General features: G+C 39.8%; 1 protein-coding gene across 10 annotated transcripts in view; it reads left to right on the forward strand.

Moving 5' to 3' along the window:
- The window catches only part of smoc1 (SPARC related modular calcium binding 1), a 61,096-nt gene that overhangs the window by 22,835 nt on the left and 10,914 nt on the right, over window positions 1-27,347 (forward strand). For 4 of the 10 annotated variants that reach the window (XM_085390644.1, XM_085390639.1, XM_085390641.1 and 1 more), the window contains exons 4-13: window positions 1,657-1,775; window positions 1,981-2,080; window positions 6,394-6,444; window positions 6,961-7,008; window positions 9,749-9,841; window positions 10,229-10,309; window positions 20,951-21,143; window positions 22,907-22,989; window positions 25,488-25,593; window positions 26,401-26,645. In XM_085390644.1, the coding sequence (XP_085246770.1) occupies window positions 1,657-1,775; window positions 1,981-2,080; window positions 6,394-6,444; window positions 6,961-7,008; window positions 9,749-9,841; window positions 10,229-10,309; window positions 20,951-21,143; window positions 22,907-22,989; window positions 25,488-25,593; window positions 26,401-26,645 (1,119 nt within the window). The remainder of the gene's footprint in view (window positions 1-1,656; window positions 1,776-1,980; window positions 2,081-6,393; window positions 6,445-6,960; window positions 7,009-9,748; window positions 9,842-10,228; window positions 10,310-20,950; window positions 21,144-22,906; window positions 22,990-25,487; window positions 25,594-26,400; window positions 26,646-27,347) is intronic. The other 6 variants (XM_085390642.1, XM_085390643.1, XM_085390645.1 and 3 more) reach the window with 5 other exon arrangements.

The following is a 27,347-nucleotide window of genomic DNA, read 5'->3' on the forward strand; positions in this document are numbered from 1 at the left end:
AGCTATGTAAGTTTTTACAGACCAGGCTCACACACTTCCTCAGTTTCTGGATGCCAGCCACCCAGCAACGGCAGAGATTGATAGGTCTAAAGTCAAGATTGGAACCGGGCATCGTAGCCCCCTTTTTTCCAGACCCCCTTCTATCCATTAGAAAAACAGCAGTACGACTAAATCCATTTTTGGAGTGAATCTGACTCCCTTTGTGTGGTAATATGTGGCTTTGTTTCATAATACCAGTGTTGTGCCAAGGGAAGGAAAACTGGGCAAAGCTCACGCAGTCTTTGCAGATGCAGCAGGCCTGTTCTGTTGTAATGAAAATGCTGCTTTATTTAGGCAGGCAGTTTGTGAACCAATCCTTGTTTACAACGACAAAGCCAGGCAAAGTCTCGTTGAAATGTGCGTGAGATTCAGATTAAACACAACAGATTAATTTGAATACGAGGCTTATAAATTGCTAACAAGTATAACAAACAACCGCAAACAACAACAAGCACAAAGCTGTGGCTGATTCAACCGGCAGACCTGCTTATTCATTATTTAGCTTTAAAATCAACACATTATGCATCATTCAAAGTCTCTCAAAGGGAGATTTGTCTGTGTCCATACACTGTGTTTCGGCTTTGTTACAGCTAACAAGCACGAGACGACAACCTGCAAACGACTGCTGGGCTCGACATTCTTTTTACATTTACATAAATCAGACGTATTCAGGTTGGATTTTGGGGTTGCTTTTATGTCTCACTACAATATTCTATCTGCATTTTCTCTACAATACAAGTCTCATTTATAAATTCATGCATTGCTGTCCTCCTCAGTGACATCACCACCCTATTTTGGCCCTGTCAGTCTTTTATGCTTAAAGGAGACATCATGTCTGTCTCTACTCAGGTCCAGAGATGACTTTTTCAAACTTTTATTTATCCAGGAAAAATATTTGTTAAAAGTGGAGGACCGTGGTCGACTGGTCAGCTCCCTGGTGTGACTGTGTATACATGAACGGTTGAACATGAACTCATGTCCACAGGATTTTTGAGTGCAATAAAAACAGTAGTCACTGACGGGAGTTTGAACCAGTGAACAGCTGGTGTGAAGCCCACTTCATTCTCTGACCTTTAAAGCCACCTCCATCTCTGTGCCTCGAGAGCAGGACAAGCTCATCGGTGCTGCACGAACAGTTTCCACTGACATTTCCAAATATCCATGTAGAGTACATGACGCACTCCTCAGCACTAACAATGAAGTATCCATAGCCTACATCTGGCACTAGCAGTGGTCAGTGTTGAGGAATGTGTTGTTTTAGTATTTTTGAAGACTGTTAAAAAGTCTCTGCCTCCTCTAGAGTTGAGCTACCTGCAGGTTTATTATGGTTGGAGCTTTTTTTTTCAGATTTGTGAAAAACCACACGCTGAAAGTTTGATTAAGTGTTTTAAGGGTCAGATTAAAAATCAAAACTGAGAAGAAAGTAATAAAATTATGTTTGTTTTCCCATCCTGTCAAAACATGCCCTTGAGCAAGGCACAGCAGTAAACTGTGTCTGTATTTACAGGTGTGAGCAGAGTGTTACTGGCACAGAACATGTGTCTTCACTACATAAAAACAGTGCTGGAGGTTTGTATGCAGTGTTTGAGAACAGAAGGTCCTTTCAATACGTTTCAGATGCAGGACAGTCCAAGTGTCGTGTTGAGAGGAACCAGGCTCTGGAGCAAGCCAGAAGACCTCAGTCTTCAGAGTCCATGTTCATCCCAGAATGCAATGAAGATGGAACATTTGCCCAGGTCCGTATCCAATCATCCGTGGCTTTTTCCTTCCCTTTTAAATCTTTCACGCTTCATCTTTCTCTTTCCATTAGTCTCATGTGTACCCCCCCTCTTCAGATCACCCCAAAATTGAGCTTTTTCTTCACTGACAGAAAAGTCCACCCCCTGTTCTTTATTTACACTCTCATGTGTTTTACATCTTCCATGTGTCTTGCCTCTGCAGGTCCAGTGCCATACTCTGACCGGTTACTGCTGGTGTGTTACCAGTGATGGCAAGCCAGTGAGTGGCTCCTCTGTGCACAACAGGACCCCAGTGTGTTCAGGTACTAAATAGGGGGGAATCAAGTTGGTAACCTGTTGATGAGGAGCTTTTCCAAATCATCTTAAAACATCTGTTGTATTACCGCACATACGAGTGATGGTTAATTATTTGTGTTACCTGAACAGCTCTACTTCGGAGTATTTTTAACAGTCTGCATGACCAAAGCATCCGAGTTGGTTGGATGTTTCCTGACAATTCCTTGTCGGTATGAAAAACAGAAAAATAAGCTTTTAGACATGATAGTGGTGGCTATGTTTGCTGGATCTTGCAGGCAAGCGTGCTTGGAAGCCAAGTCACTGGGTTTTGGGGCCAGTCAATCATTTTAGGAAGTGAACTAGTTTTCATAATTCAAAAAACATCTGGCAATAATTCTTTTTCAAAGGCTTTATATAATTTTAGGATACTACTGGACACAGAGTTAAACTTATAAATGATGTTCAGGAAGCCTGCCAGTCCTGATGGAGGATAAAGAGTGAACACAGCATTTGGATGACAGTTACAAAAGGTCTGTCTGTAAATGTCGAGCCATTCTATGGGCACATGTGTATTAAATGTCATGTGGCTTACAGCAGGTGCAAGGTCAACGAGAAGGCTAATGGCCATACATGCAGGGGCCTCTCGGCACTCAAACTCTCCCCCCACCTCTAAGTGCTCTCAGCAGGCTGGAGGAGAGAGAGCAAACGGGGCTCTGCACACTCATCCTGGATGGGAACACTTTATGATAATCACCATCATTTTCTCTCAGAAGATAATACACAGCGATCTTTGCCAGAGCTGGATTGCAAAGCCACTAGAGCATATGGTGCAAATTTTGTGTGGAAAGTGCGGTGAAAGTGGTCGCATGCCCCTCTGAAACTGCTCAGCAGACAAAGCACCCCCAACCAAACCTCCCCTTTTCTTTTTCTCTTCAGTTCCTTGATCGATCTCTATCTGCCTAATCTGCTGTGCTTTCTCTTTTCTGTCTCTCTAACTTGTGCCACATTTTTCTGTTTGATGCTTTGAAGAAAACTTCACAAATTGATCATACTTCCATCCACCCGTTACAACAATAAAACCTCACCTTACTGATTTTCCAATTTATGAAGGTATGCTATGACAAAGTAGCTCTAATTATAATTTTTTTTGCTCTATTGTTCTCTGCACCAGATGTGTTTTTTAATGGCGCATATACTTCATTTTTCAGTTCACCCTTCACAACAGAAAGTGACAGCAAATTAATTTGTGCAGCCACACAAAACATGTGGTCCTGAAAGTTTTGTGACTTTTCTGTGTTTAACGCTGCAGAAAATTCTTGGTGCTTTTTTCCGTGAGGCTCTGTTTCCTCAAACATCATCACTTTGCAATGTTTGCAAAACATTTTTTACTTCACCCCTGTAAGCCAACTCAGGGAGAGACATTAGACTGAAATGAATTTATTTTGGTGCAAAAAATGAATTTGCTCCAAAACAGAGCTGCACCAAATCATATTTGCTTGTTCTGTTCCTTAACTTACAGGATTTGGAGCTTTACTGTTCATATATGACATAAATCTGTTCTGGATGATTGGTTTGACAAAATAAGCAATGTGAAGATGTCAGTTTGGATGATATCTTTAACTACGACATTCTGACAATCCAAAAATACAAAATACACTGATTGGCCATTTTGTTAGATATACAGTATACTCACATGGTAGCAATTCAGTGAATATAGGCGTGTAGTCATGGTCAAAATGACTGGCTGATGTTAAAAAGGAGCATCAGAATTAAGCAGAAAGGTGATTTTGTTTGTGCCAGATGGGCTAGTCTGAGGATTTCTGAAACTTCTGGCACAACCATCTCTTGGCTTTACAGGTAATAGTCTGAAAAAGAACAAATATCCACTTAGTGGCAATTCTCTAGGCCTTGTTGATGCCAGAGGTCAGAAGAGAATGACCAGACCGCTTCAAGCTGATAAGAAAGCAGTAATTCAGATAACCTGCTGTTACAGCAAAGGTATGCAGAAGAACATCTCTGAATGTACAACACCTTTAACCTTGAAGCAAATGTGCCACAGCAGCAGAAGCCCACACTCGGTGCAATTCCTGTCAGCCTGGAAAGATAGGAAACAGACTGTAATTCATACAGAAGATTGGAAAAGTGTTGCTTGATTTCTGCTTCGACATTTAGATAATAGGGTCAGAATTTGGTCTAAACAACATAAAAGAGTACTTCTTCCCTATTTGTGTAAGTGCTGGGGATATTTTGTTGGCTCACTTTAGGCCCCTTGGTACTAACTGGTACTTGGTACTAGAGCAGGGCGATATGGCCAAAAATATTTATCACGATATATATTTGAAAATTTGCGATAACGATATAACCAACGATATAATTGATGCGAGACAAAATACAACTCCACAACATTACTAGCGCAAAAAAACAATCTTCCATTTATTTTCACTTAAACAAGAAGCTGGTTTTTATGTACATTAAAGCTTTATAAAAATGTAACAGTGCAAATGCAAATTCCTTGCTGAAAGTTTAACCAAAAGGCATTTCCAGTAGAAATGGGCTGACATATCCTGAGCATAACCATGTATAATATCCACTGAAGTTAAAAAGAGGTGCTTTGCAACATTAAACTGCAGTGTGCAGTACGTATTTTTCGGACCATAAGGTGCACAGGATTATAAGGCACATTAAGCGAAACAAAGCAGTCAGATAAATCAAACTTTATTAAACTCATTCTTCTTGCTTCCTCCACTTCTGTACCATTGATTCATTAATGGTGAATTCTCTGGCAGCTGCTCTATTCCCATGTTGTTGCAGTATATTAATGACTAACCTCGTATTGTGGATGGATTATCTCAGTTGTTCTCCTGACTGAAGTTTGGTCCGTTTACAGCATCCTGCCATGCGATTGCATTTGTCTCTAACTATCAGGAACTTTAACGTTAACTTTTATAAGTGGAAAAGTGTTAGTGTTCGTCCTCCAGCTTCACTGTTTATGTTATGCTAACATAGCTGTGTCGCTAGCGATCACGTAGCACATCATTATATACCAGCTAGCCCAACTTCAGTAACCTTACAAACGTCACTGCTGTTTAGTTTCCTGTCTTCATTTATGTTGGAAGTGATAGCAGAGCTGTACGTTTGATTTTTTTCAGAAATCTCTCAGTCAGAACATGCAATATCATGCTTAGGTAACTAGCGAAACTAGCGAGCTAACTTCCGCTAGCTTCCTGCTAACTTCTAACTCCGTTAAATGTAATAACTTTTGTTTTCATGGATGCCTGGAAGTTAAACTTTATAGTTACACCTGGTAAAGCAGCAATGCTGATCGTTTTATTAAAGATGAAAGAATTTATACAGTTTTTAACTCTAAGTGATGCTGCAGTGTTGTTTGACCTGAAGCATACGGAGTTTAGGACCCAGATTACTCCCAGATTTAAGAGCATCTTAGTCCGACAAATATGACAATAACAACGGCCGCTTGCATGTTCTGCAAAAAAATGTGCTTTGTTGTGTATCTGACGGACAAACACCAAACCAGTTCCACATCACGGAAGTTGCACCATTTTTACAAACCAATTCTGGTTCATCTGTTTCACTCAACAATCGGCCATGTGCGTATGAAAACAAAGGCACTGCGCATGCGCGTTTTACTCCCATTCTATCGCGATATTTCATTTTCCTATCGTTGCCTAACATTATACCGGTATTACCGTGAACGGTATAATATGGCCCAGCCCTACTTGGTACCATAGTTTAAATGCCACACCCTCTCTTAATTATTTTTGCTGACCATATAAATCCCCTTATGGCCACAGTCTAACCATCTCCTGATGGCTGCTTCCAAAGCATTAATGTGCCATGTCACAGAGCTCAGATCATCTTGAACTGGTTTCTTGAACATGACAATGCACTCAAATGGCTTCACAGTCTGTAGATACCAGCGAGTTGCACTAATAAAGTTGACACTTGAGTCTAGATAACAGATTAATTAAAAGCAGTTACACTTAGCAAAGGTTGGAAAGTGCATTCTCGTGTAATCGTGTTTAAATACACTCTTTTTAAAATCCTGAAATGTAGTTTATTGCACAACACAATTTCTACCTGTCTCCTTTCTGTCCTGGATAAGATCCGATATCTTCATTGTTTCTTGCAAAGGTATGTATGACACTGGTGCCTGAATCTGGGCACAATAAACCCACTGGTGTCTCCGGATACTAAAGTTTAACAGTACATGCCCAGCTCATCTGCCCCTTACTATACCTTCCCAATCAAATAACCTTTGACATGCTCAGATGCACCTGTCTACTGTGACCCAAATCAATCATCTCGCATACATTTGCAGGAAACTTCCGTGAATTTATGGGAACTCATGCTGGGACAAGTGGATTGTCAGGTAGTAAATTTCCTTCTAGTTGCTTTAACTTAAAATAGAATCTCCCATTTTTCTCTTCTATTGTAATTGGTTGCACCATTTAATTTTGCCCTGCCCTCCGTGCATCCACGCATGACACCAAATACCTGCATGCACCAAACAAGAATGACATTTAGAACTTGGAATCTTTCATGTTTAATTTCCACAGATGAAGCAGATCATTCAGTTTTGCGTTGGTCTGTATTAAAATTATGCATAGTACTAACAATATGTACTCGTCCACCTAACCAAAAGAAGAGACACCAGTGGATTGGGTAATCAGTAGGAGTGCTGGTTTTTCTGATGTTTCCTGTGTCGACTGTTTTAAAAGAAATAAAAACATATTTACTTGCTGTAAGTTGGTAATTTTTTTATTTATTTTACCAGCTCAAAAAACAACAAAAACAAAAAACAGTTTTGAAGACAAATCCTTTAAATTTAACATTACTGGCTGTTACTGTCTAGTCTTTGGTTTACACTGTTTCTTCCTCTTCCCAGGGTCAGTAACTGATAAGCCACCAGGGCCACCAAACACAGATAGAAAAGGTGAGTTGTGATCTGCTGTTATGTGTGCATGTACCCTAAAAGTGTTTTGACCTGATTTTACTCCATGTGATCCATGCAAAGTCAACATTTGTGAAGAACACAAACTTACACGTACTGGCCTTCACTGTTAAAGGGAATCTAAAAACAACACCAAGAGATGTTTCCCCCCTTTTATAAGATGCAAATGATGCTGAATTTATTATAAAGATCTCAAATATATGCACCACTGTCTAATGCATCCCTCAAGTGACAGTTCATCTTTAACCATAGCAGTTTTAACAAATCTGTCCAAAATCTTGACTGGTTTTGCTCAAGTTATGCTTTTTTCCCCACCCTCCAGGAATGGTAAAATATGGAACATTATAGAATTAATTCAAGAAATTAAAGAAACACTGAGGAGACTTTCTACTGAGCCTCTAAAAATCGGTCTTTGCTTCAGAAATCTCACAGAAAACAGATCTTAAGGAATTTCTTTAAACTGAAAAAAAGTGGGCAGTCTCTCGAAGCTTCTCTGCCGATGCCGTTTCACACCACTTGACAATTGCAGTAAGTTACAGGTTATTTTGACATGCTTATCACACTCTAGCAGGGTTTACACATAGACTTCTCATGTATGGTAAATTAAGAGAGATATTTAATAAACAAAACAAAAACGCTGCTGCTCATTCTTTGTTTCACCTGGGTTTACACCAAGACCGACCCAGTGACTACTGCATTTTATTTACAGTTCAACCTGAATAGGTCAGTTTGACCTCAGGTTCTTTAACATTACTGACATGTCATCTGATTTAAGAACTTAACATTAGTGTTTATCTCCAATCAAAGTTTCTCTGTTGTTTGCTTTTGATTGAATTATTTCCCAAGGAATTTTCCAGATGCTACAATACCGCATGTGGGTGAGTATTCTAGGCAGTTCAATTCACAGCATTACATGAGATCCTTTAAAGTTTTGCAACTCTACCTAAAAGCTTAGCTACTTTAAATTTTACCAGTTTTCCCTACAAGGTCACCCTCTTTGGTGCCCCTGGGTTACTTTCAATGCAGCTGCAGTTTTTAGAAATCAGTTCTACTCTAACTGCAAGGGGTATATAAACATGGACTTTAGACTTTTGTAGGGAGCAAACTATCAACTTCTACGTCACTGCAGAGTATAGTGGAGAATGAGAGCTGGGGCTCTGGCTCCTGAGACCAAACAGCAGTTTTTGACAGAAATTTCCATCCAAAGGCAGCAAATGACAGTCACGACCATGCTCATCATTCACAGGGTTTGAATTTGCCTTGATAGGATCTGACTGACAGCATGGAGGTCTACTATATTGCACAGAGGGAAAAGATTAGGTGTGCACTGTGCACATGGTCACAGTGAATTGAAATGCAGGAGTATTTTCACCTCGCCAATAAAAGCTTTGCTCACCTGCCACTTTGAAACAGTGTGCGATTGTGGGCTACATAGCAAACTCAAAAGTCTTCATGTGATAACAGAGGGGGACTTCCAGAAAGCATTCTTGAATCTTTAATAGGCAGAGTTGCAAAACTTTATAATCACATCTATAAATGTAAAAAAACAGACTTGAAATGTTTTTAGTTTTTGCTTAACAGTTAAATTGTTGTATTTTTGTTATACCCATATGAACTTTAGCATTGCCAGAATTTAATGTGTTTAAGGGAGGAAAGTCAAATATTTAGTTAATAATTTACCAAGAAAACTGAAGACAGCAGTTTATTTGGCCCTCAGTGTGGGAGCAGAGACACAAATATTTTACCAGTGTTTAACTGTAATGAATAAGAATAAACGTTTATACTGTGATCTTCAATTTTATTACTTGTAGTTTTGGTTAGTAGTTAAAGTGAGCTGCATATTTGCATCTGCCAAAAACAAGGGAGTCACGACAACTTCTAAGTCTCCTTCTACACTGGCATATTTTACGAAAGGAAAAAAGAGGAAAATATTGCTTAATTAGATTCTTCTGTGGCTTATTAGTGTTTTTTATTTTAGTGTCCGAGACAGTTAATTATCTAGTACTTCATGTGTTTTGAAGACTTTGCCCCGAGGATGATGCTTGAGTGATGCGTATCCGCTTGGGAGAATAAATGACCTCGTATTATTTTTGTAAAAACTCGTGTGATTCCATTTTAAACTGGTTTTGTTATATATCCTTCTACTTAACCAAGGTGTGAAGGAGTAATTTTCCAGCGTGACGTGATTGTAAACTAACGATGAGACCATCACCGAATTCACTTTGGTAAATTCCCTGGACATCCATGAGTATATTATTTCCAAATTTTAATGCATTCAAGGAACTTGAGATCTCACCAAAAACAAACATTTTTGGGCAGACTAACCAGTTGACCTACTTCCTAGCGATACATTACAACATAATTTGACAATTAAGAATGACGACACAGACAGTTTCACCTCTTTGCATTAACTGTGGATGCAGCTTTCTGATGCTACATCTGCACTGCATTTGTCCTGAGGAGCGGTGTCCTCCTCGTGTGAGTGTCTGGGTGTGTGGTTTACACTGCGAGTGTGAGTGAGTGTGCTAAATGTGCAGCTGATCATGTTGGTGTGAGGATGATTTATTGATGCATGTGTGCAGGACCACATGTGGGTGTTTGTCTCTCTCTCTCTCCTTTCTATATTATTCAGTCTGTCTGTCTGTCTGTCTTGGCCGGGCCATGTGCAAATCCCAACCATTCAACAGTTCTGGAGAGTAGATTGTATTAACCTCAATAATAGTAGTCTCTTTCCGTTTCTTTCTCACCCTTAACCCAGATGATGGCTCCAAGCCCACACCCACCATGGAGACTCATGTCCCCCCTGAGGGTGATGGTAAGCCTCCTCAATAACTCCTACACAGTCGCTTAGATAATTAGTGTGCATACGGTATATTTATAATGACTCATAGGTTTAAAGGCAGCTGACAGCATTGCTCCTTTGTGTGCTTACATCCCATGTCTTAAGAATGCACCATTACATCAAATGGAAAAGGCCAGATGTTAAAATACCAAATGATACATTTGATATTTTTGGAAAAACTGGGATCTTGGATGCAATTTTAGCTTTGGTTTTGTGGGCAAAGCTTGGCTGTGCATGTTGCTTTTCAAATAAGTAGCTACTGGTGAGGTTAAATAAAGCACGGCTGTGTGTAAAATTTTCTCGAGATCACCTAAATGTGTGAAAGCTATTTGTCTAGAACTTGTCATTCTGTCGCTGCAGAGATAACTGCTCCAACACTATGGATAAAACAGCTGGTTTACAAGGAGAACAAAAAGAACAGCTCCTCTTCCAGGAAACCAGGTGAGTGAAAGAAAAATTTTCTGCTTATTCTACACATATTCTCTAAAATAAAGGCATTAGGGGTATGCATTAATTTGCAAGTTTGTGTGCGTGAAGCCCTTAAAATATAGCATTGTTGGATGCTGATAAACTCAGCTCTTCTCTGCCACACTTTTTACATACTCAGGCTAAATAATTAGCCATACTGACCTTTGGAAGATATGAAAGCTATCAGAGAAGTTGCTAGAACCCTAAACAAAGTATATATAAACGTGGCTCCGGTGTAACCAGTTTCAAAACCACCAGCTTGCCATGAAATGTAATCTGTTTTAACTTGAAGACAGACCTACACTGCCAGGGTTATGTTTTGTGGTTTCCTTTGGTGTAATTTGTTTAGCTTTCTCTGTCTCCTTTTTAATTACGCCTTGACGTGTCCACTAAACTCTGGGCGGTTTGATGGCTGTACCAAGTCGAGGAGTGAATGAAGTGTGGCCTGTGTGAGCATATGTGTATTAGGAGTAGATGGATATATTGGTTAGCTGATATATATGGGTTGATGTAAATCTTCAAAAGTCTAAAAACAGTCTATTTTCTTCAATAATAAATCTTTCATTCAGACTGTATCTCCTAAAGATGGAAAAAATGGGGGGGGGGGAAGTGCAAATCAGGCACTTACTGTGTTTGTGTTGAGCTATAATGTTTCCACGAGTGTTTAAAAAAGCATTTATGATTTAATCAGACTTTCAGGAAATCAAATACCCATGAAAACTGATGTGGAAGCTTGCAGACTTGTAAGCCCCGTAGTTTTTGCCGTTAAAATACTGAAAGGAAAAAAGAAAAAAATTCACCACATCTCACCAGTAGTTTGTCTGCCCGTCTTCTTGCACACCTCAGTATTTTGCATCTAAATATTGTTGAGGCATCTATGTAATCTCACAACTCTTCTTTCATCCTAAACCTTTTTGTCTGCCATTTACCACAAAATCTGATTTTACATGCTACGCTGCAAACAATGAGGCATACAAATACTTGATTGTACCTTGGGGTTTCCTGGGATTATGAATGATGGTGATGTGGCAGGGGAAACTGTGGTCAGCATTGAGGGGTGTATTTTATCTAAGAGGTATTTGCTGTGACAGCTCTTTGAAACTTCTGTGGAAACACCAGCTTCCCGTTTCAAATTAGCATCCGGTGTCCTCAAAGGACAAGCGACAAGGCCGAGTGAGGGGGAGATGTCATCACATTTGAGGCATGAGCGATGTGTGTGTGTGTGTCTACATCTGCATGTGATTGCAAACCGCGTGTGTGTTTGTGTGTGTTGTCAAAGGAGATTGTGTGCCTGTGCCTAATTTAAAGTTGGAAAGCAAATAACAGTTACTGGAGGAAGTGTACTTAAACCTCTTCTTCTTTTGGCTGCTCCCTTTAGGGGTCACCACAGCTGATCGTCTGATTCCATCTCATTCTATCCCAACCATCCTCCTCTGCCACACCAGCCCTTTTCATATCTTCCTTCACTTCATCCATGAATCTCTTCTCTGTGGTCTTCCTGGTTTCCTCCTGCCTGGCAGTTCCATATTAAACATCCTTTGTCCAATATATCCACCATCCCTCCTGTCTGCACATATCCAAACAATCACAACCGTTCCTCGCTAAGTTTGTCTGTCTTCTCTAATCTTGTCCATCCCGTATATTTAGCGCTGCCCTCTCCAGCTCTGCCTGTCTTTTTGTCAGTGCCGCCATCTCCAAAAAATACATCATAACAGGTCTCACTACCATCTTGTAAACCTTCCCTTCTACACTTCATGCTATCCTTCTATCACAAATCACCCCCTACACTCTTCTCCACCCACCCCACCTGCACTCTCTTCTTCACCTCTCTTGTGCAGTGTCCGTTGCTTTGGATGGTTGACCCCGGGTATTTAAAATTGTCTCCTTCACTTTTTCACCCGTTTCCCTCTCAGTCACACACATGTATCCTGTCGTTCTTTCATTCCTCTTCTCTCCAGAGAATACCTCCACCTCTCCAGGCTCTCTTCCATCTGCTCCCTACTCTCACCACAGATCATAACATCATAGTCAAGGAAATTCCTGCCTGACCTCATCTGTCAGGCAGTGTCATCCCCAGTGTAATCCCATCCCCACTCTGAACCCATCTGTCATTCCCACCCCACACCTCACCGCTGTCTTACTGTCCAGCAATACATATCCAGCACCACCCTCTCTGCCATTCTCTTGGCATCATATGCTTTCTCTAGATCAGCAAGAACACTGTGTAACTCCTTTTGACCTTCTTTATACTTTTTCACCAATACTCATGAATTCTGATCTTAACCTAGCTTCAGCGTTATCCCTCTATAGCTACAACAGTTTTGCACATCATCCTTGTTCTTGAAAACTTGTATCAGTACACTTCTTCTGCTTACATTCTTAAGTGCACTGGCTCTTTTGTAATTCTTTAATTTAATGAGCTAGTTACCAGTGCTGGGTAATGTTACTTTTAAGAGTACTTGTTACGTTACAAAATATCCATAATATAAATAATTTCTTATGTTACAATGTTACCTATTTAAAAAAATTACTTTTTATTGTACTTTGAGATACCAGCATTCACAATTCTTTGCACATGTTGATTATACTGTCCATGTAGCTTACTGTACATTTCAGATAAAGAAAAGAAGAGGTAAGATATATTTTGTTTTGGTGGGAAAACTCCTTTGTTATAGCAGTTCAAAGTTCACAACAAACATATATGAAATATGTAGAAGGGCATATAACTTACATATAATACTGTATGAAAAATTAATTAGGTAAAAACTAATCTGAAATAAATACAATAAAGTAAAATAAGTATATTTTACTTTAAGTATTAGTAATATTACAATAAGTGAAAAAGCTACTCTCAGTTTAGGGGTGAAATAAACTTAACATGAGAGGGCAGGACTTCTAAATGTAGTGACTTTACCTCATTGCAAAGCAGGTTGGTACTGATAGCATCTCTTCCATTAACAGTGGCAGCTGTAGCATTGTTTGCTGGTACTTTTTAAGGCAGAGGTCACATTTTGCATGTGCATTTTATCTGCCAAAAAAAAAAACAGGAAAAAATACCTCAACAATGTAAAGATTAGGGATGGGTATCGTTTAGGTTTTATCCGATACCGGTGCCAAATCGGTACTTTTGAAACTGTGCCGGTGCTTAAACGGTGCTCAAACCGGTGCTTAATGAATGGAGAACACAAACTTTGTCCAAAAACCTCTCATGTTCAGCTGTTTTTTTTGTAAAAAGATAACAATGTGTGCCTTTTCTGCAGCTATGTGGCATATATGGTATCACTCTTGGCTGGAAGAAGTGCTTAATCAATGGAAAAAACACAAACTTTGTCCAAAAACCTCTCATGTTTAACTGTTTTCCACTTTTTCTTTGGTCATTTTAGCCTTTTTGGCCAGGGTGAAGGGAGTATCTGCCATCAAACAAGAAGACAGCCGCATGTAGCTATGATGATGTTTGCTAGTTCACCTTACATGCATTAATGTAATAACGTGGTTAGCCTACTAAACGTAAATTACACACGAACAACATGAAGCTACTCACGCAGAGAAGAGCGGCTGCTGCTGCATCATCATCCTCATCATTTCTGCTACACTGGCAGGGCTAGGGGCCAGGACTCTATTCTTCGGGTTTTTGGGGGATGTTGCTCCGGGTCCGATAACTGGCAACCCACCCGACGTGCACGGTGTGAGGTCTAGCAGCAAACTATCAAATACAGCGCATTTCTCGGCTTTTAAAAAAAACGCTATGCGTTGCCAGCTGTTTAATCGGATTCTTGGTGTTACCTCCTTTGACAGTATCACAGTATCAGCTTAAAGCACTTGTTGCAGGCTGCTGAGTTTGCATATTTTGCTGTGAAGTACAGCCAGACTTTTGACCGCTTCGCCTTGGGCATTTTTAATCTGTAGCTCTGCTCTAACAGAACGTACGTACCTGGCCCCGCCTACTATCCTCGGAAACGTAAAATGATTGGCTAGAAGTGTATCACAGCTCAGGAAAAAAAAAAAGCACCGAAATAAAGCACCGAAATGTGCGCTGCTTTTCGGTCTGGTTACTACCGTTTATGTCAGAACCGGTGCCATCATGGCACCGGACACCGGTACCCATCCCTAGTAAAGATCAGTCACAAATTCTTTTAGCTACAAGACTTTGTGGCAACAAAGGAACAAAAACACTTCTATCACTTTTACCCATCAGCCGTAAAAGGCTCTCGGACCGTTGTCATTAGCTGGAGGTGTGGGTGCCGTTGACGCCCATGTTTGTCAATGCTGTAACTGGAGAACGAGGCGATATAAGAGTTTCAAATTGATGCCAAAGGTGTATCTACTAAAAATCTCAGCTGGATTTGAATTGCAGTAGCATCAACCTGAAGGTTAAGGTCAGAGGTCAAGTCTTCTGAAAATCTTGTGAATGCGATAACTCAAGAAGGAAATCAATAAATTAAATAACTAATTTGTAATTTGTTAGCTCCAGCATACACAATTACAGCGTGTCTTCTGATTGGTTAGTAAAAAAAAAGTCCATTGTTTGTCTTTTGTTAATATCCTTAATGCTTTGCCTTCTTCCTTTTTAACATGTTTTGAAAACATTAAAACCCTAAAAAGATTTAAAACCCCATTCTTCTTCACTGCAAAAACTGCCCTTTCTCATACTTCATTCATGGATCCATTCTGTCTTTAGAATTTTCTAGCAATTTTGTAATTTTTATAATCATTTAACCAAGAAAAAAAGTACAAGCTGATCATTTAAATGCCACAGCCTAACTTTATGACCACAGTTTATTAATCTTCAAAAGCTTCCACCAGCAGGATAACACACCATGTCACAAACATCAAATAATCTCAGACTGGTCTCTTGAACATGACAGTGAGTCCATTGTACTCAAAATGGCCTCCACGGTCACCAGATGTCATTCTAATAGAGTAACTCCATATGGTGGAACAGGAGATACACATCGTGGATGTGCAGGTCACAAATCTGGAGCAACTTTGTGACGCTGTCCAGTCAGCACAGATCAAAAATAAATTAAAAATAATCAAGGCAGTTCTAAAGGCAAAAGCTGTCCAAATGGGTACTAGCAAGGTGATATATTGTTGTATTATATTCATACACATACACTCACTCACTCGGGCAATTCGGCACGCGAAAGGGAAGAGACAGCGAATAAATCTCTCTACCCACCAGGCAATTTCTCCACTTGACTCTAGAACAAGGGCAGAGACTGGCAGGGCTCCTTATACTGACAAACTGCTTTATTAACTTCTGGATAAAATCATTTCTAAGCAGAGAAGATTTGGCATAACAGTCCTTATTTAAACCTTCCTGTCTTTAAATACAAAGTGAAATAACCTGAGTCCTAATGGAGCAGACATCCCGCACGCACATAAACTGCGTTATTCATTTACAGGCTTTGTCTCTGGACACTCAATAATTCTGATTTAGAGCGATGTGGAGATTGTGCTAGTGAAATGTGTTTGCTTAGGCAAAGCAAAGCAAGGTCCATTTTTCAAACAGATGCTGTGTTGCCAGACTTTGACGTGCTGTTGATCAAATGTTGCAAGCAGGGGGAAGCGCTCTGTCATGCAGCTCATTTTTAAAAGTGTACAGAGAAGCAGAAACTTAAAAACCACCACTCCTCTCTTGTGGTGAAGCAAACAAAAGAAAAACAAAAATGCTGAAGGGATATAATGCGATCATGTCATTAATGCGCATGATTTTGTTTAAACATTTGCAGTCTTAAAAAGACTTTTGTTTCTTGTAATCCCATTTACATGTCATGCAAGAGGGCAGGATGCACTTGTTTAACTTTAAAGGGCAATAAGTGTGCACAGAAACAGGTTTCGGCTGTTCGGTTGATGTGTTCAAAAGTTACACCATCTTTTTAATGAGTCTCTATCATCTCAATGCTTTTGTTGTGTTGTAAAGACAAACACATGCACCTATATACATCCTCACAGAGTTCCTCTATTACTAACATTTCTGCCATCTTAACTGCAGAGAAGGCAGACAATGTTGCAGTGATTACCCAACAGCTGAAAGCCATTGAAGTGAAGTGAAAAAGAGAGCAATCGGAGGGGGGAGAGCAGGTTTAAAGACAGAGGAATTAGAACGGAGGGAAGCAGGGTAAAAGAAAAAGAAAGAAAAAGATGTAGAGGAGTGGAGGAAAGGACTGAGAAAGTGAGAGTGGTCACAACAAGCATAGGAATAAAGAAAAAAAGGAGATTAAAAATTATTTTGCTAAGGCTGGAGCCTCAGTAACAATGGCCAAAGTGAGACGTATAAAATGGGGCAAGTGTGTTATCAAAGATACTGCAGACAGCCATCTTTTGTTCATTATCAATTTGCCCTGAAGAAAATCACAACAACAATGATCACATTGTTACAACTGTTCCTGACTTCCACTTGTGTGGGTTTCATTTTTTTCCCCAAACTACAATATTTGTTTTCTGAGGGTTTTGTGTTTCTTGTCTTTCAGTTCCTGTCGAAGGAAGGGAAATAAAATTGAAAAAGAAACAAAAACAAAAAATAAATAGAGCAGAAATGCAGATATCCAAGGCAGGCCTGGATGACGTTGATTGAATTTCATGTCCACACAAAACTGAAAGGATTACATTGCAAGCATCCAGCCTTTTTCCATTTATATGTACAAAAACAATTTTCTTTTGGGAATCCTAGTGCCTGGCGCCAGCATAACCTCTGTATAATAAACAGTGCTAAATAATTTGGATGTGAAGGAACCTTGGCGAGGACAGCACTAAGAACACTTGAGTATGAGTCCTTACAGGACAAAAAATGTTCTTTAGTGCAAGGACACGTTTAGCTCTGTGCTGGCAGCCACGCTCAGGAAATCTGACCTCCCCACCTCCCACTCTCCTCCGCTAGGTCTCAGGCCTTCTGCTGAACCTGCCACCACCGTCATCTCCACCTTTATTAACTTCACCATGGATCGTGATAAGAGAGTATTGTGTTTTGCACACAGTCACTGCCAAAACAAAAAGAAACAGAAGTAATGACATGCTAGGTTTTTCATGACCCAGTGTTCTCAAAACGCCACCTATAAAGTTTTGCGCTCATGATATCAGCTTGATTATTGCGTGATGCGGACAAAGCAGGGCACTTGTTTAAGCTGGGGATGAAAGCGAGGATCGTGTACAGCAGTCAGTCAGTCAGTGTCACAGAAAGACTTGCATCTTGGAAAAATTGTGGAAGACTCAAAACAATTCTGTCACTTCTGTAAAGTTGACTGACGTGAGTACAGAGTGCTCCACCAGCTGTTTAGACTTTTTCCCCTGCTCAGCTTTGCAAAACTGGAAACAAAGCAAAGCAAAAGATGAATAATGTTGCTGGAGTAGCTAGGTGGAACTATTAAACACAAGACAGCCAGTATCGTAATACTATCTGGTTACCATTGGCTGTTTACACTCTTTTCCTGAACTTCCATCCAGTGACATCAGGCATCTCGTGAAAGATGGCAGCCGTGATTGATCAGGGACCAGTGTAGATCTGTCATGTGTCTCAGTCATAAAAAGACAAGTTTTTATGACTAAATGGATACGGCAGCCATTGTAACAGACAATAATATTCTGTACTCTAAGCACAGCATTATGATTTAAATGTCAGCCTTTAAATCAGCACTGTGATTTTTATTATTATTTCCTGCTAAGGTTCCAGAACACTGCTTTCTGTGTTATTGTGAATTTGTAAAAAGACCATGATAGTATCATTATATTTGCTTTTGAAATACAGGTGTAGGAAAGAGGAGAGGGAGTCTATAACCATGTAGAAACGAGTTACACAAGGTATTATGTGTGTAATTTAAAAACTTCAAAGCTACTGTCAGGTACAACTTCTTAGTAATGGGTTGGACCTTTTAAAGCCTTCAGTACTGCTTTCATTGTTTTTAATGTTGATTGTATATGTTGCTGGGGACGTTACTCAGAGATTCTGGTCCATATTGGCATGAGTCGTACCACATCCTGATCCACTAAAACCCCAAGGTTGTTCTATTGGAATGAGCTCTGGTGACTGTGGAGGCCATTTAGGTACAAGAAACCAAGAAATGATTGGAGTGTTCACAAAGGTATGGTCATGGTTAACTGCAATAATCAGGAAGTCTGTGGATTTTAGATGACGGTCAGCAGAAAGCAATACTCATCAGACCAGGCAATTTTCTTTCAATCTTCTTTTTTTTTATTTTTGGGTAGCCTGTGTAGCATCCAGTCTACTAAAAGGTTCAATGTGTTGCGTGTTCAGAGATGTTCGTCTCCATACTTTTGTTGTGAGAAGTCATTATTTGAGTTACTGTTTCCGTCCCATCATTTTGAACCAGGTTGGGCATTCTCCTTTAACCTCTAATATTAACAAGGCATTTTCTCCCAGAGGACTGCAGCTCATTGGATATTTTCTCTTTTTCTCACCATTCTCTCCAAACCCTAGAGATGGTTGTGTGGGGAAAATCCCAGTAGATCTGAAATGCTGAGAGCAGCCTGTCTGGCACCAACAATCATGCTACATTCACATAACCTTTCTTCTCTATTCTGATGCTTGGTTTGGACTTAAGCAGGTCAACTTCACCATGTCTACATGTTTAAATCAACAGCAACATATTCTGAAATGCCCAGAGCAGTGCTCACAACTACTGATTTGCTATTGTGCTTGCTAACGTAAAGGGGTTGAATACAACCCGCTTTTTATTGGATGGTCTTAAATTATGTAAAGACCAGAAATCTAATTTCTGTTTTCACTGCTCAACTTCTCTGATGCTGATCTGAAATAGGCAGGGGCTGTGTGATACAGCTGTTATTCTTTGGTAGCAAAAGCCGAGACTGCAGGCACTGTCTTGGCACTAGTCAGCCCCTTAATGTGAAAACACCACCACATGTCACCACCTTGAAGAAAAGTCACTGTGGCTCTGTTATTGTTGCTTAAGGCTTCATCATAGCGTACTTGAATGTAAAATGAAGAATGGATTTGCAGCAACCAAAGCACAGTTAATCACCTTGGTAACTATCTCAGCAGTTAGCTCTGTTGGACATGGCTTAAGAGTGAGCAATGGATTAAATGGATGTGAATATAAATACATTCTTCATCCACTGAGACAAGGTGCTGCAGGAGCATCTCTCAAGGGTTGAGGCCTGTTTTTGAGCAGAAACATGTAAGACTGCGGTGGGTAAAGCCATAATTTAACTTTGCTGCTAATGGCATTACTCTTGGGGTGGTCAAAAATTGGTGATTTAACAAAAGACCTATTTGATTTTTTAAAAAAATCTGCAGTTAAGAATGTGACTATCTCTCCGTAACCCAATGTTGTTACTAAACATTGACAATTGCCTCCCTGGAACATGCTTGGAGGGAGTATGCCTGGCATCCACATGCTTGCTGTGCAGTATTTTAACATGGGCTCACACAGACTTTGCACAAAGGTGCTGGGAGAACAAATGACTGAATGGAACATTTACTTTCTTACATAAACCTCTGTCCGGTAATATCTACTGCTATGACCCCCAGATAAACTCTCAGTAACAGCTCAGACAAGACACCACTATAGCTCAATACTCTCAAGGCTGGTCCTAACGCATATTGACCAAGCAGCTCTTCCCTAGCTTTTATACTGTCAGGTGGCTGATTCTCAGGAGAACCGGATGGCAGCTGAATTCAAGAAAGGGGCAGGGCGCATTCACCCAACATATGTCACCACACATGTGAAAATGGCATTAATTCAGGTCTGAGTCTCAGAGGGAACCTGTCAGTGACACCCTGATAACCACAGGTTGCGAAAAAAAGTGTGTCTGCGACTGGTAGGTAAGTTATTGCTTGAGGTTGCTGGCTTTACAATTGTTGTGGTTGCTTATAGTTTGCATGGACGATGTTTACTTCTCTTGAAACACATGTCATTTATTCTTGAAGGTGTAGTGAAACTTGGAAAAAGTGCAATGCAAACCTGAAACACACTTCAAAGTAAAAGTTGAATATTTGCAGACAAGTCAGCATTTTCCATCCAAACTACAAATGACCACAGCAACCTGTTAGTGACCTCCAGCAGCCTCTAGCAACCCCTTGCCAACTGCTCATGGAGTACACACTTTTCCTTAGTGACTGATGATTACCGTGGGAATCACCGACTCGTTTCTAGACCTGAGTTAACAGAACAGCAATCAATTTCATAGTAACTCTCAGCAACCACTTGCAACCTGTTGGAGAATACAAATTTTCCTCATGACCGGTAGTTACGAGATGGTTACAGGTCTCTAGGCCCTGTGTGACTGATTCTTTGTACAGTCAGTACATGACTGAGTCTCACTGGAAAATGCCCATATTAAAACTTTTGGTTTGTATTTATAAATTGCCTGGTCAGGACATAAGGCTTTATGTTGTTAATTGTCATTTATGTCCTGAATAAAATGCACATTAATGGATTTTTTCCCTTTTTGTGCTCACAGGCCACATAAAATGTTACCAGAGGCCAACATCTGGTTTGCAGTGAACACTTCCAGAACCCTGTTCCACATATTTCACATTTTAATTTAGTAGTAGTAATTTTTTGTATATGTGCTGTCTGTATTTGGTTTCCCAAATCTGTTATTTTCCTGTACTGAGTGTGTTTCTAATACTTTTAGAGAAAGTTCCCTCTTGTGACCAGGAGAGACAGAGTGCTCTGGAAGAGGCTCTGCAGAATCCTCGTGAGGCCATTTTCATCCCCGACTGTGGGCCTGGAGGCCTTTACAAGGCCGTCCAGTGCCACCAGTCCACAGGCTACTGTTGGTGTGTTCTGGTGGACACGGGACGCCCCATTCCTGGAACCTCTACCAGGTAAGATTATCAGAAAAATCACGTAAAGAAACAATATCATTTATTATAGTAGTTACAGATGTTTTTAATTGATTTGATATGCATGTCTGTCTGCCATCATATGAATAACTGACATGCTAATAACAGGACTACTGAAATGTGTTAAAAACAATAATCTGTCTAATTTTAAACAAGAGTGCTCTACGGTAGTTAATGAGGGCATCTGAGAATGAATGATTATGGAGTCATAATCACCAATCTAGGAATCCATTCCTGAAAAGCACATATTGGTTCCAAAATTTGAGGCAATCAATCCCCCAAAATAATTCACTTGGATCAACAAAGGAGAAGCTCAAGAATAACACACCTTTTTGCTGTAAGTCAGACTAAAGTGGTGGACCCACTGACAGACTGGTCAGTTATATTATCCAGAAAGTTTTGGATCCAAGCTCTCTTGCCAGTTCACTTGCCAAAGCAATTAGTTCCAAGATTATGTGAATTTCGGTTAGCTAACTATAAACACTCTGTTTCTGGAATGACTTTGTTTTTAGTGCAGTTGCTACTGTTTACATTGCTTTGAGGAAAGCACAGTATTTTTTGTGCACGAGCTTCATGTTGGGGGATCTCTGAATTAAAAACACGTTCGAAAAAAACGAGTGTTCACTGCTCATGTTTTGTTTCTGTAAAATGTTTTCGTGATTTGTAATCAGAAGATGAATATTACAACTTCAAACAAGTGGCGAGACAAAGACAAAGCGTGGACTATAAGCATGCACTGGTGAAGAAATGAACTGATTTTGTTCCTGAAAAGGAATCGTCATTCTCTCTCTCCAAAAGGCTTAATGCTTTACAAGCTGAAGTAAAGACATTTTTCAAATTTGAAGATATGGTCTTCTGTTTGAATAGACAATAGCTCAAGTTTAGTTTCAAATCAATAAGATACCAGAAGGCATATTTATTTATTTTTTGACACCCTAGGATAAATCACTTGCACAACAGGAAACTTTAGACAGAGCAAATTCTGATCTGCATTTCAGAGCTCTTTTATGAAAACCCTGAGGTGATTATTCATTCACATAAAAATACACTTGGACTAGAACTCATGTCATACATCCCAGTTTCTCTTCTCCAAACAGCAATGTGCAGAGTCATCCATCAGATATCCCCATCTTGGATCAGTGGCTGTGCAGACTGTGTGAAAAAATATAGAGTTGATAACTTGCTTTTGCTTAAAAAAAAAAAAAAAAAAAAAAAAAAACGACAAATCAAACACATGTGCTCCATTTTCCATCGTATTCACGAACCACTGATATAATAGCCAGGAGAAAACGAGTCATGCCACGCGTAATGCTGAACAGTTTGTTATGGCTTTGAAAGAAAAAAAAAAAAAAAAAAAAAAAAAAAGCTCTGTGCACTTCAAATCCAATTTATTTATCAAGCTATAAAGAAAGGTTAATCACGGTCAACTGAGATGAAGGGAGAGCATACAGATCAAAGACAAGAGAGCAAGAGGTTGTAATTTGAAGAAGTCAGAATTTGAATCATTTGTTACATGTTGCAAATGAGATCATGGAAGACTAATTGGATTGTGGTGGTTTTTTTTGTTTAGTTCGGTTCGGTTTTAGTTTCAGGTGATGATTTTTTTTTTCCTTCTCTAGCTGTTCAGATCTTTCGAAATCAACTCCTTTGATGTCTCCAATTTTTCACACTTTGCTAAGACAGATTTACGCTTTTCCTCTTCGGCTTCTATCTCATGCAGCCATGTGCTTGCCTCTTTGTAACAGGTACCAGACGCCTGAGTGCGATGGAGCTGCACGATCTCGAGTCTCGGACACAGAAGAAGCATTCCAAGGCAGAGAACTGCAAGGTCACTTCACTTTTTCACTGCAGTTCAATCCAATTTGGTTGTGGGAGTACAGAAACTTTCCATTTATTATCTGGTAGAATTTTTATAGCTGCTTTAGAGATTAAACTTGCTTTCCAAATAATAACTGTCAGTGGACTTTAATATCAAAACAGTAGCTTCTAGCCAACAACACAGCTTAGCTGAGGGGGAAAGCATCAATGTTTACTCCCTCTCACCGGGACTGGCTGCTTGTCATGGGTAAATGGAAGCTTCTGTAGCATGAAGGGATTGGCAAGTGTGGTTTGGTAGAAAGAAAATGATTTTTACATGAATCTGTTCACAACAATGTCTCTTTGCTGGAAAGAGAGATTGCTGCTTAAGTTTTTTAAATTTATTTTTTGGCACTTTGAGCACCACAAGGAAGGTGCATCATATTCAAGAGAACTTTTAAAGTCAATACTGCCAAAACAGAGAAACCTATACCAAAATATAATGTAAAAAAACTCTTTATAGCTATTTAAGATGAATGATATAAGCAAATAACTGAAAAATAGTATATATACACAGAGATGTGGTTTGTCAATGTATACCTGTTTGTGGCTATTGCCAAAAAAAAAAAAAAAAAAAGCCCAGGTCCTACATAATAATCCACATGAATTCTGCTTTTAAATCCATGTTAAAGAATGTAACCTGGAAAGTTTTAAGTATGCACGACTCAGATTGCCCCCTGAGCCAGAGGTCATAACATAGGCTCATACTCCTTTGCCCTTGTTACTGCTCACTTACTTTTGTTGCCCCTCTGTTTCCCCATCATTTAAGGCTGCATTGTAACTCTTGTTTAATTCCCCATCTGGTGAGTTTACAGAGTCAAGCATACTCCTGACTGTGCAGCAGATGTGTGGTATGTTTTATGGAAGGTGTTAGTGTTGTGGGGTGTGGTGGCAAGGCATGTGGGGGGGCTGCTGGTGGTGTTGGATACTGCAGGGAGCTGAGTGTAGATATTTTTATGTACTGTAGAGGGATGTTCTGAACCGCCACAACAAAGCATGATATTTCATGGCTGTCACATCAAGGCAATGGTGAAAAAAGAATGTTTAAGAGGTGAGGCTTAACAGCATTTGGCTACAGGTTCAGCCTCACCAACTACACATAATGACAATATTGCTTCTGTCCTTTTGAGCATATAACAGCTCGTCCTCTGAGACCAAAGGATGAGATCCATTAAGTTCAACTGTAGTAAAGTAAAGCCTTAGTTGCCTGTGGCTATACTTTGAATAGAATTGTTTAGGACAATGCAATTTGTAATGTGATAATGGTAAAGTCCACCAAACAGTAAAGCAAAATTACACTTTTCATGAATCAGCAAATGCCTTCAAATTGAAAGGTTGAACACATCCACATACATATGCCGCCAATGCAGTATTTACAGTGTCTGCTCTGTAGGTAAAGCCTGACTTTATCAGCTGGCCTGTCACAGATATACCAGTATTGCTGCATATATTGTTCAACACCCACCAGTATTTAACTTCATTTTAGGTGTTGAGAGGGGGGAGTGGGGGGGGGGGGGGGGGGGGGGGGGTCTCATTTGGAGTCTCTCAAGGGTAAATACCCTTCTTTATGTTTATACCTGCAACAATCATGTTTGTAGCAGCTTTCATGTGCCCGCAGCTTCTTTTATGCTGGCAGACATCCTGAACCACCTTGCCTCATAAGCTACATACAACATAACAGTTTGCGCTTCATAACACCCCAATTTAACACTTGGATTAAAGCACAGCGAGGTAGAGATTCTTCAAGCTTGTCATGCTGTAGGAAATGCTAATTGGATTCACCTGGCGGGGCATCAACCCGCCTCCCACAGACCGTCCTGAGCTAACACAAAAGGAAAGAAAAGACGTGAATGGTGCAGAGGATGAGGAGGCCACAAATCCTCAGAGAAAGGGGGAGGAGGGGGATCTACAGAGAGAGCTCGAGAGAAAAAAGAAGAGACTGGAAAAAAAAGGCAGAATAGGAAGATTAGTTTACAGTGCAGCTGCGTTTGAAGTTTCCCTTTAAGAGACACAATTAGGAGGGAAAATTTTGCACTGGTTTTGTGTGCTTTTAAAATACATCTGGGCAATTAAAAAAAGCTACCCAAGGTGTTCAAAATTGTGCCATAAAAGTTAACAGGTCTGCTCTGCTCAAGAAAGCTCTCTCATCACAGCACACTTCTGCCCCACCTCACCCATGTGCCTCAGCTCTGTGTTTTTGAAGTCTAACAAAACAGCCAAACAATGTATTTCACCTCTGTTAAAGCATACATTCATATGTTCATGTTTTTCACCTGGTCACTTTTAACAGATTTACTTGGTCACTAAGCTCTATATAAGGTTTTGACGGTCTAACAGACGTTTTCTATTTGACATCTGTCACAGTGGTTCACTGGTGTTGAAGGTTTAGAGGCTCTTCATTGCGGCCTAATGGCTCAAATTAGTTGTGGTAGGTAATTTTGGTGTATTATTGTCTTTTATTTGCACCAGGCTGCCCTGAGGGCAAGAAAGTGGAATTCATTACAAGCTTGTTAGATGCCCTCACCACAGACATGGTGCAAGCCATAAACTCACCAGCCCCCTCTGGTGGTGGGAGGTAAGTAGCGTCACATACCACAGACTGACATATTGGCTGATTGTTCGTGGAAAACATTGTTTCCTTTTGGTTTAATGAATTGCAAACACAGAGTATTTCTATGACACACAATGTGAAGATCTGGACACTAGACTTCAGGAGTTACTATGCATTGGTGCTAAAGATGTGTGTATGATGGAGCTGAATGATATTTTGGAATAACAGTGTCCATATAGTTAAATACTGTAAATGCCTTTAAGGAAATATCAACTGTAATCTACTTTACATTTTTCTGGCATAACACATTATATTTTTCTTTGGTGATAAGTGTTCTGTGTTTTTCTGCCAGCTTTTATCTTCAGGGTGGTTGTTAAAATGCTGAATACAGAAGCATTTCTTTTAATGGACTTTTGAGAAGTAAAAAGTAGAGAAAGTGCATCAAAGTTGTTATCTTCCATAATTCAAAGACCAGAAATTAAATTCAGGGTACATGGATGAGGACATCCTGTTATATTTTGTACTAATAAACCTTTTATAGAATGTACAATAGAAACATTAAAATAATTATAACTGTAAAACAGCAACCAGACAGTACATCATTTTTGTTAATAGTAAGAAGCTGTGGATTACTGTAGACACTGCAAAATGTGAGCCCAGTCCTGGAAACTTCTCTGCTAGTACTTTACTGTAATTTAACAGTAAATTTGACCAAGTTGTGGCTATTGATGTGGTGAATGTCCCAAAAGTAATTCTGCCCTCACATTACTTTTTGAAGAGTTTCCATCAGATTTTCTTTTTCAGTTTCTGTTGCCTGTTGTATCTACTCAGGTTTGTGGAGCCTGACCCCAGTCACACTTTAGAAGAGAGGGTGGTGCACTGGTACTTTGCCCAGTTGGATAACAATGGTAGTCAAGACATCAACAAGAAGGAACTAAAGCCTTTCAAGAAGTACTTGAAGAAGAAAGCCAAACCCAAGAAATGTGCCCGAAAGTTCACCGACTACTGTGATCTGAATAAGGACAAAGCCATTTCCCTGCAGGAGATGAAAGGCTGCCTGGGCGTCAGCAAGGAGGGTAAGAGAGGAAGAAGGAAGCTGAGGAGAAAACTAGGAAATCAAAATGACTGAGAGTGCTGTGCCAGCACAACCATGCAGTAAGACCATGGCTGGCCTCCTTCAGCAACTGGACAGAGATGCCAGTTGGCATTAGGAGCTCATCTGCAACTCTTTTATGGCTTTAGTCTGTTGTTAATATTTCATTATTGTTACATAGTTTAATAAACATAATTATGGTTTCATAGCTTAAAAATGTGAAGTCAGTCACAGTAAGACAGTAATTTTAAGTAAAAGATGAAGTAACTGTACTGCAAGTGACAAACAGTTGAATCAGTTCGCAGTCCAAAGAAGGCTAATGCACTCAGCACCCACTAATGAATATTTAGACAAGACTGATGCATTAACCAATCCTAGACACATACAGTCTGGGCAGGAAAACTGAAGTACTAATAATAAGTTTGCTCCTAATAGAGACTATTAGCATTTGTCAAACAAGCCTAACAACAACGACGATTCTCAGAGCAGCTGCAGTTCAAATATTTGTGGAGAGTAGAATTTTACTTGGTGCTGAATATTAAGAAATTATATTTTAAGCATTAATATCCATTAATAGCCAAATTACCTTAAGCACTTAAAATATAACATTTGCTGTGTGACCAAAAAAAAGACCCAACAAACCCAAAAAGAAGACATCCACTCCCATTAGGTTTAATCACAGTTT

The sequence above is a fragment of the Rhamphochromis longiceps genome, linkage group LG19, assembly GCF_057381845.1.
Source record: "Rhamphochromis longiceps isolate RC_006_pf linkage group LG19, R_longiceps_female_GT1.1, whole genome shotgun sequence".
Lineage (NCBI taxonomy): Eukaryota > Metazoa > Chordata > Actinopteri > Cichliformes > Cichlidae > Rhamphochromis > Rhamphochromis longiceps.